The sequence below is a fragment of the Acanthopagrus latus genome, chromosome 5 (genome assembly GCF_904848185.1).
Source record: "Acanthopagrus latus isolate v.2019 chromosome 5, fAcaLat1.1, whole genome shotgun sequence".
Taxonomy (NCBI): domain Eukaryota; kingdom Metazoa; phylum Chordata; class Actinopteri; order Spariformes; family Sparidae; genus Acanthopagrus; species Acanthopagrus latus.
Genome location: NC_051043.1, coordinates 6,453,063 through 6,470,122, shown reverse-complemented (window position 1 = coordinate 6,470,122; position 17,060 = coordinate 6,453,063). Strand labels below are relative to the sequence as shown.

Here is a 17,060-nt window from a genome sequence, read left to right as displayed (position 1 = left end):
CACTGTGTACACAGCAGTACACACACACACAACAATTTGTCAGCAGGAACAGCATTAGGCAAACTTTGGACAACAGGAGCACCACTGACCAGCATTTTTGAAACATGTGGTGAAATCATGCAATATATAAATCTTTCCTTCTTTGCACTTTTATACATTTGAACTGCCTTTCTGGGATATAAAATATGTAAACATTAGGATTCATTTTTTAGTTTTATCTTTTTTGGTTCACCTCCAGTTGTTGTTGCTGTTACAGCATCTTTTCTTGTCTTCCAAACATTGATGACCACTGGATGGACTGCAGCAGGTTGTGTTAAGGAAGCTAGAAAGCCATCTTCCTGAAAGGGTTAAATATGATGGCTGGGATGTTTCTTTCACGCTTCAATCCAGAAAAAGCACAGAATTCTATCAAAACTGAGACATTTTTAATTTCAAACAAGCCATCTTTCCAACACAGCTCATATTTAGTGATGTAAACAGCTAAAAGGAAAATATATTCTCATCAGTGACCTTGGAAGGGGAGTCATGACTAATGGATGAAGGATTACAGTAGTTATACAGGCTCTCCTTTTTCCGACAGGGACAGTTGGTGGATTTTAATGGTGGGCAGGTTTCCGACAGGTGGGGGCTGGGTGGAGTTGGGCTCCTGCGGGGGAGTCCCACTGCTGAGGATGCAGCAGCAGGTTCGGTGGAAGCTTTTGCTGCAAAGTTTGGCCACTTTGGCCCTGCGGCCCTCGGACGGTCCCGATCCACTTGTAGAGCCGGCAGAAAAGACCCCCCTCCACTCCCTGCTGTCCCTGGAGGAAGGTGTCCTGGACAGGGCAACAGAGGAGGAAGGGCTGAGTCGACAGGGACCCCCCCTGCTGTCCAGGCCCAGGTTGAGGGGCTGGCTGTGACCCTGAGTTTGATTCTGAACTGCATTCAGATTGTGGTGGTGAGGCCTAAGGTTCTTTCTCAGACAGTTAGCTCCGAGTAAACTCTGGAAAGCTTTTTTAAACTCCTGGTTGGAGCAGGGGTAGATGATGGGGTTGATGCAGCTGTTAAAATAACCAAGCCAGAAGGTGATCTTGAAGACGGTGTCTGAAGGCCTGTATGCGGGGAAAATGGAGCCTGTAAGGACATGAGAGACAAACATTAATAAACAAACATTAATACTACTGCAAACTGATTTGTTGTCTGAAACTTTAAGCAGAAAACAAGAGTCTGCTGCCATGTTAGCAGCTCTATGAGGCTGTAGCTACAACTGCAACTATAGCTAAGTGGTACGCTATGTTTAAACAAGTGAAAAAAACAAACTTTCTTCTATTGGCAGCAACGCAGCATTCATACTGTTTTAATTTTATATTAGGCGGACCCCATCGCCTTTCTATTTTCAAACAGTGTTCTGGAACTTTATTTTCCTCTGAGAACAGTTTGTTTTTTCAATTATGGGAAAAAAAATATTTCTGAGTTTGTGTTATTATCTCAATAATATTGTAATTGTTACAATTCTTAGTTTGAGTTTCCTCTCATAAACTGTATACACACTGTCCCTTTAAGCATGTAACATTCTCCATTTTCACCTTAGTTTAGTGTGTTTGCTTGATAACAAGCATATGTTTCCGGATGGGTCATTAGTCTGGCAGGTGTTTTTGTATCCACACTGCAACTACCTAATCTGAAGCAACATTTTTTTTATAGCAGTCAATCCAATGGTTGTTGAAATATTTCAATTTAAACCACGAATTTCATTCCCATGGTGTTGCTAGAGGAAAAGTTGATGGATCACCAAAGTCATTTAGATTCATGTTGTGGGCAGCATGTCCTGTTTCTGCCAATTGGACGAGTAGACAGTCTTGCACAGCTAGACCTGTCTCAACAGTGCTCTGCTTGTTTGTATTTCTTAAAACTATCACAACCTTTTTGGGAGTGGACATAGCCCAGGAAGAGGCAACAGTGCCCATAGAATAGAACTGTGGCACAAAAAGAAAAGTTAATGACTGCTAGCCTGTTAATATTTCAAAATGTTTGCAAAAAAAGTTATAGTTACAGTAACTTGCCATTTAAAGCACAGAGGTTGATAGCTTGAGAGTTGTAGGTTATTATGAAGACAGTGATTTTGAAAATGTTCATCAGCATTCAGACAGCGATAGGGGAGGAGAATGCTGGTTGAAAAAGTCAGCCAGCAGACCATATCCATATGGCAGACATTTTCTTTCGATGCCAAGCTCAGAGTGGGAGCCTCGAATGCTGCAGTGCTGTGTTCCAGGTCGCCTTTAAGGTCCTATAAACACAGGGAATCTGACAGATGATCATTTCACAGCTTCCTGATTGATCAGCAACTGAGAGGACAATGGATGGCTGAAAACTAAGTTAGCATTTAACCACTTCCCAGCTAACATTACAATTTGAAAGACGATATTAAGGAAAAGTGTAAAATAATCATGATAAATAATAATCATCAATTATGTTGTTTTACCAATAAATCTGGTTCGATGTCGCTACGGATTTTCACAATCCATCAACTTTTCAGCTGCTGATCGACTGGGAGGTAGTTAAATGATAACATTTTGTCAGAATACCTACTTTTACACAACGTCTAACCTGGAACACAACAGCACAATGTTCTCGGCATTTGAGCTTCCCACAGTGAGACATAAAAATGACAGAAAATGGCCGCCGTGAATATGGTCTATAGCTGGCCTTTACACACAGTCTGCAGTGCATTCAGTGAGTCAGACCGCCTGGTAGGAGGGAATCATCCTCTGGGCGCCAGAGATATCTGTACTGAATTTTATGGCGAGCCATCCACACACGGTGATATTTTACCAAAGACGGAAAATGTCAACCTGCTGGTGGGGCGGGAAGAAAAAAGCGATGGGTTGTGTTTATATGAAAATAACACTATCTGCAACTCCTGAGAGAAACATATCATTGCAGTTATATACATTCGCAATGACTGTACCCATTTTCACTAAAAACACTCCCTACTTGCTATTAAGGTTAAAGACTATTAATATTGCTGCTTTTGATTAGAGGAAGCAGTCGCAGCAGAGAGCGGACGTGAGTCGGATCCTTAATGAAGAAGCAGAGGAAATGGCATAACAGGCACATTGTATTCATCCCTGTTTTGTCACTGTAAATGTAGGTGGCTCTTCACATTTCCAGGGACTGCCAGAGGAACATTAAAATAATTAAAGAGTGGTCTTCTTGTGTGGCTATCTGTCTTCAAAGACGGAAGGGAAGAAGCTGTCTTGTGAAATGCTTTATCGGACACACTGTTGCAGGCGATTAAACGTGGGCATTTGAAAAATGAGATCACAATGCGGTGATGGATTGAAAGAAGAAGTGGAGAGAGTTTGAGAGCAAATAATTTCGCGCCTGGTTCTGCAGCTCATACATTTTATTCCCAGCTGTGCCAGAAAGAGCGATTCTTTTCTTGCCAGTACCCCTGATAGATTTATTTTTTAAATGAAAAAAGGGCCATTGCAGCTGTTTGATAAATGTTTTGTTGTTCAGAATCAATGAAGCATCACCAGCTGCTGTCAAGGGAAAACTGTGAAACTTCAAGTGTTGTGAACTTTGATTAAAACACAGAATGTTTTGGATTGGCAAACTTCAGTAGAAAAAGTTGAAAATACCATTTTACCACAAAGGACCACATTTTTTACCTTATAAAGTTTAGTCAACGACTAGTCACTTACTAGTCAATCGAAAGGAAATCAGTCGGCTGTTTTTTCAGGCAAAAATGTCAAACGTCTGATGGTTCCAGCCTGTTATATTTAAGAATTTGCTGCTTATCTTTGTCATTTATTTAAATTAAGCATCTTTGAGTCTTGGACTGTTGGTTGACATAAGTATCATTAAAGACGTCCATTTGGGCACTGGGAAATTGTAATGAGCATTTAAAAAAAAAAAAAAAAAAAGTAGATTACATGAATAGGTAAATAAGCAGTTGTTTATTATGTTGAATACTGGCCAGAACATTTTTTGCAGAATATTATTATGTCACAGTCAAGTTGACCTTTGACCTCCTAGATGTAAAATGTCATAAATGCATCATTTTATCTTAAAAGACAATTTTTTTTAAAATGTCATAATTATCATATGAATTGTTGCCTGTCAAATGTGTTTTGTGAGCTCACAGCGGTCTTGACCTTTGAATTTCCTCAATGCCCTCCTTGGTGATAACCTGTTCATGATGAAAGGGAAGCCAGGAGGTGTAAATAACCGTTTACTCTCCTTTTAGCTCTGCTTTGGTCTTCACCAACTCCTCAAAAGAAAATCTGATTATTTAGCGGCACAGTATGTCCGTTGGATGTTTACGGGTAGCACTGTATGTTTTTGGAGCATTTTGCTGAAAACAACAGTGGCTCAAATCAAAGTTAATGAGATTTGTGAGAGTGAACTGAAACTGTAATGTTGTGTGATGTAAAACCAAAACAATGATCTGAAACTTGCTAAAGAGCGGGCTTCTAGAGTTGTATAAACTGTTAATTTTGTCACCTGTATTTTTACTCCATCATAACGTCCTTTATCGTATGTCTTTGTTAGTTTTAGCCGATTTAATATCTGGACTTTTTTAGTCTAATTTTGGTAAAAGAAAACTATGACCAATTTTGGTCTAGCTTTAATAAAAAAAATAATTTTAAAAATGTCTTTTCGTTCTTTAGATTAGATATATACCCATCCATTAGGTTGTTTTGAGTCATGAGAATATATTGAACATTTCCGTTAATGTAGTCTGAATATTACCATAATCTGACCGTTATTTTGAACAGCTGTGATGTAGATGGGTACTGCAGGGTGTCTCAGTACACCACACTGTTTTACTGTTGTAATCGGTGTGCTGCACCCTGCATTTCAGCCTGGTATAAAGCTTCTCTTTATCTATTTATTTTTACAATTTATGCCATATCTATTTAAAGTAATATTAGCAGAAAGTTGACCTGAAAAGAGATTGAGCGAGATGAAACAGAGGTCCCCAATCCAAACCTGAGACAGATTATAAATTGACTTTGTCTTGTTTTGCACGTCCTGGAAGAACTTCTGACATTTCATTAAGGGAGGAGAACAATCCCCAAATAACCACAAAGCGGAAAGAACCCATCTCTTCAACACTTCTGACACAATCGAACCCCCACATTTTGATAACAAAATAATGTGAGTACGACTAAACCAAATCAATCAGTCACAAGTTATCATGTCAAAACTAGACCGTTACTTGGTGACTCCCTGATGAATCCATCATTGTCCACAGACTTATGTGGCAGCGGTATGCAGCCGGACGCCAGCATTAGTATGGGAGTGTTGGTGAGCTGAGGCTTTTACTCATTTCCCAGTCAGCCAAATGTTAACAGCTATATTTACAAGCATGAGAGCATGGAATAAATAAAAACCCTGAGGGATTTGTGTGGGCTTTGCCATATCTCATATCTACTTGGTTCAGATTTCCCGTCACATTTCCTCCACGTTGACACCAGCATACAGTATATATTGCATGCATGGCTGGCAAGCCGTGTGATTCCCCTTCAAGCCTGTCTTCATGAAGCTGGGTGTTCCTGAAGCTCTGACACCGATGTAATGGCTTTATCCTTGTGATGAAGCGAGTCACCGAAACGAGGGAGAGGATGGCTTTATAGTTCACTGAAGGATGAGTGTTGGAGATATAACAATCTGAAAGTCTGTGCTTTTGTTTATAGACAGGGGAGAGCCTGAGGCCGTCACAGACCTGAAAGATTTATAGTGACTATTTATAGAGCGTCTACCTGGCCGAGTCACAGCTTTTACTACACTACTCAAGTGGCCATGAGGCGCATCTCAATGATAGTGACTTCACTGAGCCACCACGGAGTAGCAATTCAATTAGCATGATCAAACTATTAAAGCCCGGAGCACTTAAAAACCTGGCAGTCGATGAATGGATCTGTAAAATGAATTAGTGCAGAAGTGTAATAGCTTGTTCTACAAGTGGTCTGACTCAGATATGTAAATGTAGGTGAGTTGGTTTTACATTCCTGAAATCTCATTGATTAAAAGGTTTTCTTTAATTCTTTAAGGAAAAAAGGGACATTTTGGGAAGTATGCAAACTTTCTTTGATAAATTGACTTATATGAGAATGCTACTCTGCGTTCATCATTAGAGATGAGAATTGTTAAGATTTTATTGATTCCAGTACTATTACTGATTCTGCTTATTGGTCCGATTTCTTTACCATTTCGCTTTGGGATTCCTGATCAAATTGTGCCTGTCTGGCTGTCGCCTGAGAGCAACTTGTTGCAACAGTCATCGTGTCAAATGAATAAAACAAGGGAACATAATGTTCAGAATTCATTTTCATCTAGTTTTTAAGTTGGTAAGCAGTCACACTTCTGTATAGAGTGTCAAACATGTCATTACTGGAATTTAAGACCATGTTGCATGAAAAGATGTTTCATCATGCTGCTGATGTTTTTCTCTTACTTGAAATGATCATCTTACAGGTAATACTGTTAGCAGTGTTGTCATCCTTTCCTTTGACTCCCTCTTGTTGCAAGTTTCCAGCAGTGTAGAAGAATTAATCTAACCTCATCGCTCATCCCTCAAAAAAAACATGCTGGCATTGATGTAAGTAATTGTAACTGATACAGTCATGAGACAGTCCAACTAAACTTAAAGATGTGGGCTGACCCTTGCTGACCCTTACTGTAGGCAGCAGTGTGTGTGTGTATGTGTGTGTGTGTGTGTGTGTGTGTGTGTGTGTGTGCGTGCGTGTGTGTGTGTGTGTGTGTGTGTGTGTGTGTGTGTGTGTGTGACTATTAGTTGAGATGGTTGGCTGATTAGTGTTTTCAGATGGCTTCTGGGCTCAGTGCCCCCCTAGTTATAAAACAAGGCTCTGTTGCTCATTTCCTCTCTGTTCGCCTCCACAGACACCACACATCTTTGTGTTTTGTTTGCATCTTATAACACCCCTCCACACACACACACACACACACACACACACACACACACACACACACACACACACACACACACACACACACGCACACACACTCACCTCACTCATGCACATCATGCACCGCTGATTTACTGATTTCCACACCCCATATCATTAATTTTTAATTTGACATTTGAATTTGGTTGGATAAAAAGTGTTTTTAATGGAGTCTCCCTTTTGTTGTCGCCTGCCAACAGTACGGGTTAAACAGACGAGAAATAACGTGTTAATTTGTGAGCTTTATTGTTGCTGTTAGTTGGATTTTTTTTTTAAATTTTAATTTTTTTTTTTACATTTGAACTCAAGTTGGGAATCAACCGAGGCAAAACGATATGCCATGATACTGATGCGATACCTATGCCACGGAAAAATATTTTTGCGATTTAAAATAACATGTTATTAAATATTGAGTTGTATCACTTGTAAATACAGTTAATAAATAGAAAGAAACACTGTCAACGTCTGTTTTATCTATGTAACAAGATAAAGTTTTCAGTCGGTTCTTCTCACATTTTTATCGGATGCACCACCGCACCTTCACTGAACAGATTCTGAAACCTTGAAATTAGTTACTCTTTTGCTCTTCCTGTTGCCTTGTCTTGAATCAATAGGTGTTTAGTTAGATGCCTGTAAAAAGATCTGTGGTTGACAAAAGCTAAAGAGATCAAGTTTTTATGTACCACAAAATATAATCTGGTAAAGACCCCACCATTGAATTTTAAAGCGTGTCTTGTCTACAGTGAGGCTTTAGCTGCTAACTATCCCAATTCTGATATTATACCCTAACTCACAGGTTGTTCAATTCATAGTGAAGTTGCAAAGTAGTATAATATGAAGCTTAGCAGTGGCGATGAAGAAGTCAAGCAACTGTGATGTAGTTCATCTATTGGATTATGTTAACTTTTTATTTCTGTTAATTGCACTTACACTTCAAAAATCATAAAAATTGTGTTTATTTGTGAAGATTATCTTGATAAACAAAAGATGTTAGTATCATAATCTTGTGTTTGCCACTGAGCTTATTTTCCGCTAAATTCAAAAATCCAATTGAAAAATCCCATAGATGTCCCAGGGCGGTGCTATCCTTCAGTTTAGCCTACAAATATACCATCACTGTTGTTCTATATTGTTGCTTTGCCCATACAGATGTCACAGATGTCTTCGAAATCATCTCGCTCTCAAAATTAAAATGGCATACAAGATGAACATGACTATACTCACTGATAGGTAGCACCAGGAAGAAGGGCAGCCAGCACAAAATAAAGCAGCCAACCACAATGCCCAAAGTCTTGGCGGCTTTCTTCTCTCGTGAGAACTTGAGCAGTCGTAGGGCGAAATGTGTGCGGCAGCGGAGGGCCTCATCCTCCGCTACCGCTGTGTTTCCTCTGTGTATCCTGAGTATAACCTTCTCTGAGTCAGACTTCTCTGTCTTGTGGCCCTCCCTCCGGCCCTGGCTCTCTCTGTGAGCCACCACATAGACCCGGCAGTACATGGCCAGTATGATGGCCAGAGGGAGGTAGAAAGAGCCCACGGCAGAGAAAATAGCATAGCCCGGCTCCTCTGTGATCTTGCAGATGGACTCGTCCTCAGGTGCCGGCTCTTTCCAGCCAAACAGAGGTCCAATGGATATGATGATGGACAGCACCCACAGCAGCGCCACTGCCAGCAGCGCCCGGCGTTTTGTCATTATCGTTGGGTAACGCAAAGGGTAACTGACTCCGATGTAGCGGTCGACAGAGATCACACAGAGGCTCATGATGGAGGCAGTGCAGCAGAGCACATCCACAGCTGCCCAAACATTGCAAAAGACCCGTCCAAACATCCAGCGATCCACGATCTCTAAAATGGCAGAGAAAGGCAGCACAGTGGAGCTCAGCAGCAAATCTGCCACTGCCAGGTTAACTATCAAATAATGTGTGACTGTCCGCAGGTGTCGATGACAAACGACAGAGAGGATTACCAGGATGTTTCCAACAATTCCAAACGCAATGATGGCACCAAGCACCGGGCCCAGAACCACAGCCTTGACCACGTTGAGCTCTGGGACTAAAGCCTCGCTGCAGTTGGAACAGTTCTGTGTCACAGGAGCTGGGGTCATATTGTCCAGCACAGGGACCATCTGCTCCAACACTAAGCTGATGTTTGACACTGTCCTGTGCAGCAGAGATAGCCTGAAACACACACCTATTCAAGTTAACTACAGAAGAAATGGGACATCAGGACATTCTCATAAAAGCCATTAGAGTAATGACCACATTAAGTCCGTCTTGTCAAAACAAAAATTGAATGATGATGCCTTGACCAAATGAGCCATTATGCTGGCAACGCATCAAGAAAAATAAAACAGGATGCATGCAGAAACACCCGGGGAGAAGTGTAATATATGCAGATGAAACCTACTGCGCTGCGATCAAGTAATCCATCTTGAAAATGTGACTGATATTAAAGCTGAATGTTTATGCAGCTGGTACAAAAATGCTGGTTGCACGCATTTAGAAAAAATCTTTTCATGGTCTTTAAACAAAAAAAAAGCGCTATTTTAGAAACCGCTTGTCAGGGTGGATTCGCAGTAGTCCAGGCTCTTCCTGTTGAGCACGGCGGCAGATTCAGCTTCAACACAGCAGCGGGATTCAGCACCTTTGAAAAGAGAATGAAGAATCTGTTTTAACAGAGCTGACTCATCCCTGGCATACATTAAAACACAAAACACTCATTTTCCTTTGTTTTTTGTTTCATCTCTGCATGTTTTTTTGTTTTTTTTTTCTTTTTCATGCTACCCAGCTCAGATCTATCAAGACTGTGGCCTGAGAGACTTTGTTTGAGCCACAATTGCTGTCAGATCAATGTGACCGTCTGTCTCGAGCTTATCGACTAAACACAACGTGAGGCTGAGGAATGAAGCAACTGATATCAGGACTGATCGGCCTCCTGAACCGTTTTACACAATTAAAACTCGAGATGGCATCAAGCCCAACCAGAATAGAGAGAGAGGGAGTCAATAATGCAACACAAGACCTAATGTGTATTTTATTGCCATTCTGTTTTCATAATATGCTCTTCAGCTGACCTACACACGCTTGATCTTGCTCTTAACCCCCCTGAAAAAAAATCAATACCAAAGTGTGACCTCTATATAAGCAGAGGTCGAAACAACACAGTGTTACAGTTTGACTGTAAGGCTTTGTTATGATTTGACCTCAATTGATGTGTGTTCATTCAAGCGTAGGTTCTATTGAGCCTTTACTTCTGAAGAATAGTTTGACGTTTTGAGAAATGATACTGCTCTAATGTTTAGACACTAAATATAAAACTACCTCAAGCAGATTTCCCTTGCTTTCAGTCTTCCTGCTAAGCTCAGCTAAGATTAATGCCTGCCGGCTAAAGGAAACAACATGCAGCCGGTTGCTGAGTGAGCTTTAGAGGTGCTGGTGAACAGATTTTTTCACCTTTTGACAGAGCCAGGCTACCTGTTTTCCCTTGCTTTCTATCGTCGTGCTAAACCAAGCTAATCAAATTGTCTGCAGGCTTGCACCACGATTAATGCACCACTTTGGCACAAACAAAATATTGGTTTTAACTTTTTAATCGGTGAGTGTTAGAGGTGTTGGTAAGTGATTTACTTATTACTTTTGGGACAGAGCCACTGTCTGCTGGCTCTTATAGCTCCATAGCTAATGCACAATTTGGTGCATATTAAACAACAGTGTTGGGGGTTAAGTGGTTACAAAAGCAATGCAATACTGTAATGTATTACTTTTAGCGGTAACAGAGTAATATAACAAGTAACTAATAATACTTCAGTAATATAGTACCACAGTCATGTCACATAACATGATACAATCCACATTACTGATCTAAGTGAGGCGTTTCTTGTTTTTGTTTTTTTAAGAATCCATGCACACCAGCATGACCATATCAATACAAGCTCTGTGTGTTTAATATAGCCGAGCCTATAAGTCCTTCGGACAGTTTCTGTGTGACTGAAATGGGCCGTATTTCATTGGCCTAATGATGAAGCCTAATCCGTCGAGCGCACTATAATTTATATTCTTGAATCACATATGCCCATACATTTCTGGTTCCATGGATTGGAATAAAAAGGCATAGAAAAGGAGATTTTTGTTTTGTCATGTCACTAAAAGCTACATTATAGAAGGTATATATATGTGTTGCTTACAATTACAAAATATTTATTTGTATCTAATATCAAACTTTGATCCTTCATTTGCCTCCTCATACATGTGTCCAAGGCCATTCATTTATTTAAAAAGATCTCAGCAATTAATTGTTTTATAGAGATTATTTGGGCCTTTTTTAAGAACTGAAAAGTAGTGTAATAAGTCATTATTACTCTATGCACACAATAGTATTGTAACATAATACATAACTTTAAAATGAAGGTAACTAGAAATATGTTATATATGGCATTTTTAAAGCAATTTGCACAACAATGTTAAACAAACAATGTTTACCTTGTTAATGGTGAGATTTAGATATGCCAGTGGACAGCTGTTACCTTCGGATGGACCCATGTGGCTTACCATCGTTACGCTTAATGCTTGAGTTAAGCTAATTGTCCACTGGCTTTAGCTCCATAGTTACGACACAGAGTAGTATTGATGTTGTCATCTATCTTTAACAGTAAAAGTGAGTAAGCATATTTCCTCAAGTGTTGCGCTATTGTCATATCTACAGTGACGTCATTGTGCCCTGCTCCTCCGGCTGATTTTGGCTTGACTCGCTCGTTCTGACTTTGAAGCAGCAAATTAATTTCTCTTGGGATGTTCTGTCCTTTGACTGCAGAACAATGTCTGAGTGCCATGTGAGTTCCTCCACTTTGACAGATGTGAGATTAATCTTGTCTGTGCAGATTACTGACATTTGTAATGTGGATGTTCCTTAACTAAACGTAGATTAGACGGGACGAGTAAAAGTAGTGCGGCCATGTTGACGATTTTAGGATTTTGTTAAGCTGCTTTATCTGAGACTAAATTAAAAGTTCATCTGAGTTGCCCTCTTTTCTACTGAGTGTGTTCCTTATCTATCTATCTATCTATCTATCTATCTATCTATCTATCTATCTATCTATCTATCTATCTATCTATCTATCTATCTATCTATCTATCTGGGGTTAAAAATGATTTACACATGACAGACCGTGCAAAGAGAGGGTGAAGGCATTATGCAGTCCCCTCAGGTCTTTAGCTCCCTCCATCATTCCTCTTCAACCTATTAACCACCGGCTGACCTTTTCCTCTGCACCTAACAAACCTCTGCTCCGAGCTGGACGTGCATTTGTCCAACACGTTTGATTGACTCTTTTGTCACCGTTTAGGTCCGGTGCGGCCAAAAGCCTTCATACATAACGCAGCACCTGAAAGCCTTCCCCACCTACTCAAGCAGAGGAAGAAGGCTATTATGAAAGGGATAGCTACATGTTTATCCACAGGAGGACTGCGGGAGCGCATCATCATTTTAGACTGCGGGACAAATTAAGTTACATCTGGTTAAAATATTAAGTGTCCCTGCTGCATGAATATTAAACATACTGTGTTACAATGAGCTGGAGAAATTAAGCTTGATGGATTTACTGTAAGATCAGTTCAGTCATGTTGGCGGGATCCATTCAGTCATGATAAGCTCCTCTTCTCTCTTTATTAAGAGTTCCAGTCCACTTCTACATCATTTAGACAGCCGATTAGCTAATATATATTCTTTTTTAACACAAATTCCACATTTCTTATCTTCTGTCATTACATGCCACCTTACCAACATCACAAGACTGATTTCAGCCCATCACTGCATATCATGAAACAATGTTAAAGGCATAATATGTCAGAAACACACAGAAAGGGAGACTGGGATTGGGAGAAAAGGTGTGTTAGTGTCTCGTTTCTGCAGAGACCCTGTAGCCCTCTGCCTGGATTTTCTTATTGTTTCAGTTTGTTGCTGCTCTGGACGCTTTAACATCCCAAAATGCAGCTATTTGATGTCCTGTGAACGAAACTCAGCAGTCAGTTATCTTTGTGATGCATTTACGGCTTGAACAAACACTGCTGATTCTATCTTTATGTTAGGTTCAGTTAACTTTGCACAGAAATGGCCGACAGCAATATCCTTCAGAGAGATACTTGTCACGTTTATACTCTGAGTACAGTTCAGAGCCTGTACCTCATCACTTTTACTTGAGCAAAGAAGTCGAATCAGTACTTATCATCCAAATATCTGCACTTCTGCTTGAGCAGTCGTTACTTTTGCCACCTCTGGAAATAAGATGACATGACTTGATATGACTTGATAATCATCATGTTTGTCCCGACGAGAAGAAAGACTTTTGTCTTGAACATGGGCCAGTTACATGTTGGGAATATTTCCAATGAACCTGACAAACCTAATCTGATTAATTCATTCAACACTCACTTTGTGATCGCAAGAATTTAACTCATGACTAAAATTATTAATTTTGAGATGAACTAAAGCAGACAAGCTTATGCAACATCTGGCTGCTGCTTATAAAAGACCTGTTGACTCCCACAAAATTGCAGCTTGAGGAGGATTTCATCGATGGATCCAGGTGCAGTAACATAACGCATGCTGGTTAAGCTCTTTTCCAGCATCGATCGGTTTAATATCCATACAGGGTAACACACTTCCACAGTAGAAGAGCAGCTCCATGAAGTGACTGAAGCTTGTGTGCCTACACTTTCTCTTTAAAATATTGGACGTCCTGTCTGTTACATGTGTTCCTCCACCACAGAATTGTCTCTAAATATAAGCTTTCTGCTGTGTGTTCTTGGCTTTTTTCCAGGCCGACACGCTACAGTCTGCTGAAGAGGTTTGATGTGAAGCAGTCGCTGAGGGTTGGGCAGGAATCCACAATAATGTTGAGGACAGCCGGAGACGTGCAGCCTCTCTGTGTCTGCAGCCCTTTTTTAATTGGTCAGGAGCAAACAAAACCGTCCTGGCTCAGATGTAATCTCAGCCTCTGTACTGGTGTGCTGGGCAATTCCCAGCACGACAAGATGAGGCCACTGTGCAGGACTTTAGGTCATACCTGACTGACAGTGACATCCAGCTTAATAAATTGACAGAGACAAGGATCTGTGGGTAACAGTCTGTTGAGACCTCAGAGTGCATTTCTCTGATACACACACTCGCTTAAAACTACATTTTTTTTTTTTTTTATCATTAAAGTGATTTAATTTCAAAAGCAAACGTAATCTTTTTTGAGTTCTGAATGCAAGACTTAAGAGCAACATAAATAGCATCATTTAATTCAGTTATTTATAGATCATTTGGACCCAGGGAACTCCCACAGATTGGAAAGACAATTAAAGGTGTTCAGACAGCGCTCATTTGCTTTAAAAATAGTAGCTTTGAATTAAATTAAAATACAGATAAAATCAGGATTTTCTTGTGGTCATGTTTTCACAATGTAAAATGAGATTACATCCCACACAAATTCTCCTTTTTTCAGCAAAAGTCCCCTGAGGTCAGCAACAATGAAATAATCCCGCATCATGGGCAGCAAATAACGCGTCAACCTGATGAGAAATGATAAGTGCCAAGAGGGAAACAACAACTATTCAACCATAATGCGCTAATTCACTGCTTGAAATTACATTTCCCGGTACTCACCCAACTTTGAGTTTGATGTCCACATTCCGACGGCTCGCCTGGACCACGTTTGGAGACGACTCGTGATTGCTGACTCGCACCGGGAGACGGTGATGGGGGGGAAAATTAAAAAAAAAAAAAAAAAAAGCCGAGTGCGCTCAACGCGGAGAGCGTCCTCATCCGCGCCGACACAAACGAGCCACCTTCAGGTGTTTTCAAGTGTCTTCAGATGATGATGAGAACCATATGACTCACTCTTTCCGCTCCTCGTACCACTTTCCCCCCCCCCGCACCCCACCCGTTCATCCCGCTCACCCAACCACCATCCTCATCCTCACATCGCCCCCCCCGCCCTTGAGCATCACTCCCTCCCTGTGCGTCATCGCAACCAGTCAACCCAAAGTGACTTTTCATTCACACGTTTCCTCAGCGAGCGTCACTCACTTTGACGACTGTCAAACTACAAGAGGCGAAGATATGATTGAAAAAATGTTTTTCAGTATATATATTGTATCTTTTTTAAACATAAAGAACAACTGAAACGCTTCCTTTAAGCTACAATGTAAAAGAGCTCAATTATAGTGTATACTATGTTCTACATCCTCAGTACTCTGGATTCTTTCTATAACAAAATCCTTCCGCACACAAATCCAATACTATCAATAACCCTGCAGTGCATGCAGCAGCCCCCAGGCCACAGAAAACCCTGTCATCACTCACCCCTCCTTCAACATGTCTTGTCATTCCTACTCATGACAATATGATATATGTTTGTATAAACACATAAAGGTGCAGGAGTGATGTTTCAAGTCAAGGGAGCGTGTTTCAGGAAGACGAGTGAAGTGGCTCAGTGGTCTGAGTGGAGTACAGGGTACAGGATCCCCTCTTCTGCATGTTTAAAGGAGCCCTGTGAAGTTTTCGCTTCCAGTCTCCAGGGTGAAATATTAGCATATCGTTCCTGCAAACCAGCAAACTTTTGTTAAGAGTGACATATTTTAAAGGATACCTTGGGATAATTTTCAGCCATGTTTTTGGCGGTCGAAAACAGGTACTTTAAATTAAACCATGAGAGCATAAGCACACCGCTGTGATGAGAAGAGAGAGAAGCAGAAAACTGAATCTTAAGAAACATTAAGTGGCAACATAAACACACACAAAGTTTTAACTTATCTGTGGTTTTGCAAAACCTACATTTTCTAACATTTACTTCTTTTTAACAACCAGAACTTCTGTTATAGTCTGTGTTTCACATCAAAATGCATTGATCTTCCAGTGTTGACCAGAGGTGCTCATGCACTTCTTTCCTCATATAATAATGCAAAACCTTTAAATAGAGTTAGCTTGACAATGAATATATGTAGATGTGTATAAACATCTAAGGCATGGGCATTAAGAAGAAAAAAAAATGAAATCATCATTACTATTATATCATAATTGTTGATACTCAAAATGACCCATCGAGGACCTTTTTGGGTTGAACAAATGCTTTATTATTATCTATCTATTGAAGAGAATTAGTTACTATTAGAAAACTATTTTGATAATAACTTATCATTTCATTCATTTTCAAGCAGAAATGTACAATATTGTACATGCGTTGAACTTTCTTACTGTTTGGGTTTTGGACTGTTGGTTGGACAAAAGAAGCGATGTGAAGAAGTCACTGGAAAATTGTGATGAGTGATTTTCCTTTTTTTTTGACATTTTATCGACTGAATGATTAATTGAGTAATTGTGAAAACAATCTGCGGGTTAATCATTCTTGAAAACAATTGTTAGTTGCTGCCCTAGTGTAAACTTAGAATATATTTATTTCATTGTGCTAATACCTCAGCAATGTATGATAAGTGTCAACTTTTCTTACCATAATATTCTCTTATTCTTTTCCCTCTTGTTTGCCTGGTGTAGTTGGACCTACATATATTATCAGTAAATTTAATTAACAAAAGAATTACACATTAGTTTGGTTTGCTGGCTATGATCCAAGTCATTACCTCTTGATCTTATCAGCAGTACTATACACATTTGAACATAACATGTAATGTATTACATGAACACTAAAGATGATCATTGTTTCTACTACAGTCCCTGTTTTTGAGTGTTTTTTTCTCTTTTGTCCTTTGAGAAGAATAAAGAAATAAAGCACAACATAACACCACAATATATACAATATGTATAGTGCCCATAAGGCTCTGCACCAGAACTCAGTCAATAAAACTGTTTATGCCTGAGGGCCAACAGTCAATTGCATTTTAACCAGAGTTGCAGTTTCACTAGGGGCTTTATTATTCAACCCTATGCTTGTACTTCTTCCTCTTCATTTTTATATTTTTAATTAAGCTATGATGAAGAGATGGAGCAGAAAAAAAGCGCACTAACACTCCTACAAGAACACACAAATAGAAACAGTGCATTGATTTTGCTTTGGACCGATTCCTTTTTTTTCCCCAGCAAGGACAAATCCTCTGTTTATCCAGTTGGTGTATT

General features: G+C 40.0%; 1 protein-coding gene across 1 annotated transcript; it reads right to left on the bottom strand.

Moving 5' to 3' along the window:
- Positions 1-14,809, bottom strand: adra1aa (adrenoceptor alpha 1Aa). Its single transcript, XM_037098391.1, has 4 exons — positions 14,595-14,809; positions 9,357-9,593; positions 8,178-9,127; positions 1-1,110 (listed from the first exon to the last, which is right to left on the bottom strand). The coding sequence occupies exons 2-4, from the start codon at positions 9,377-9,379 to the stop codon at positions 554-556; spliced, it is 1,530 nt and encodes a 509-aa protein (XP_036954286.1). The 5' UTR covers positions 9,380-9,593; positions 14,595-14,809; the 3' UTR covers positions 1-553.
- Between the last annotated feature and the right edge of the window lie 2,251 nt (positions 14,810-17,060).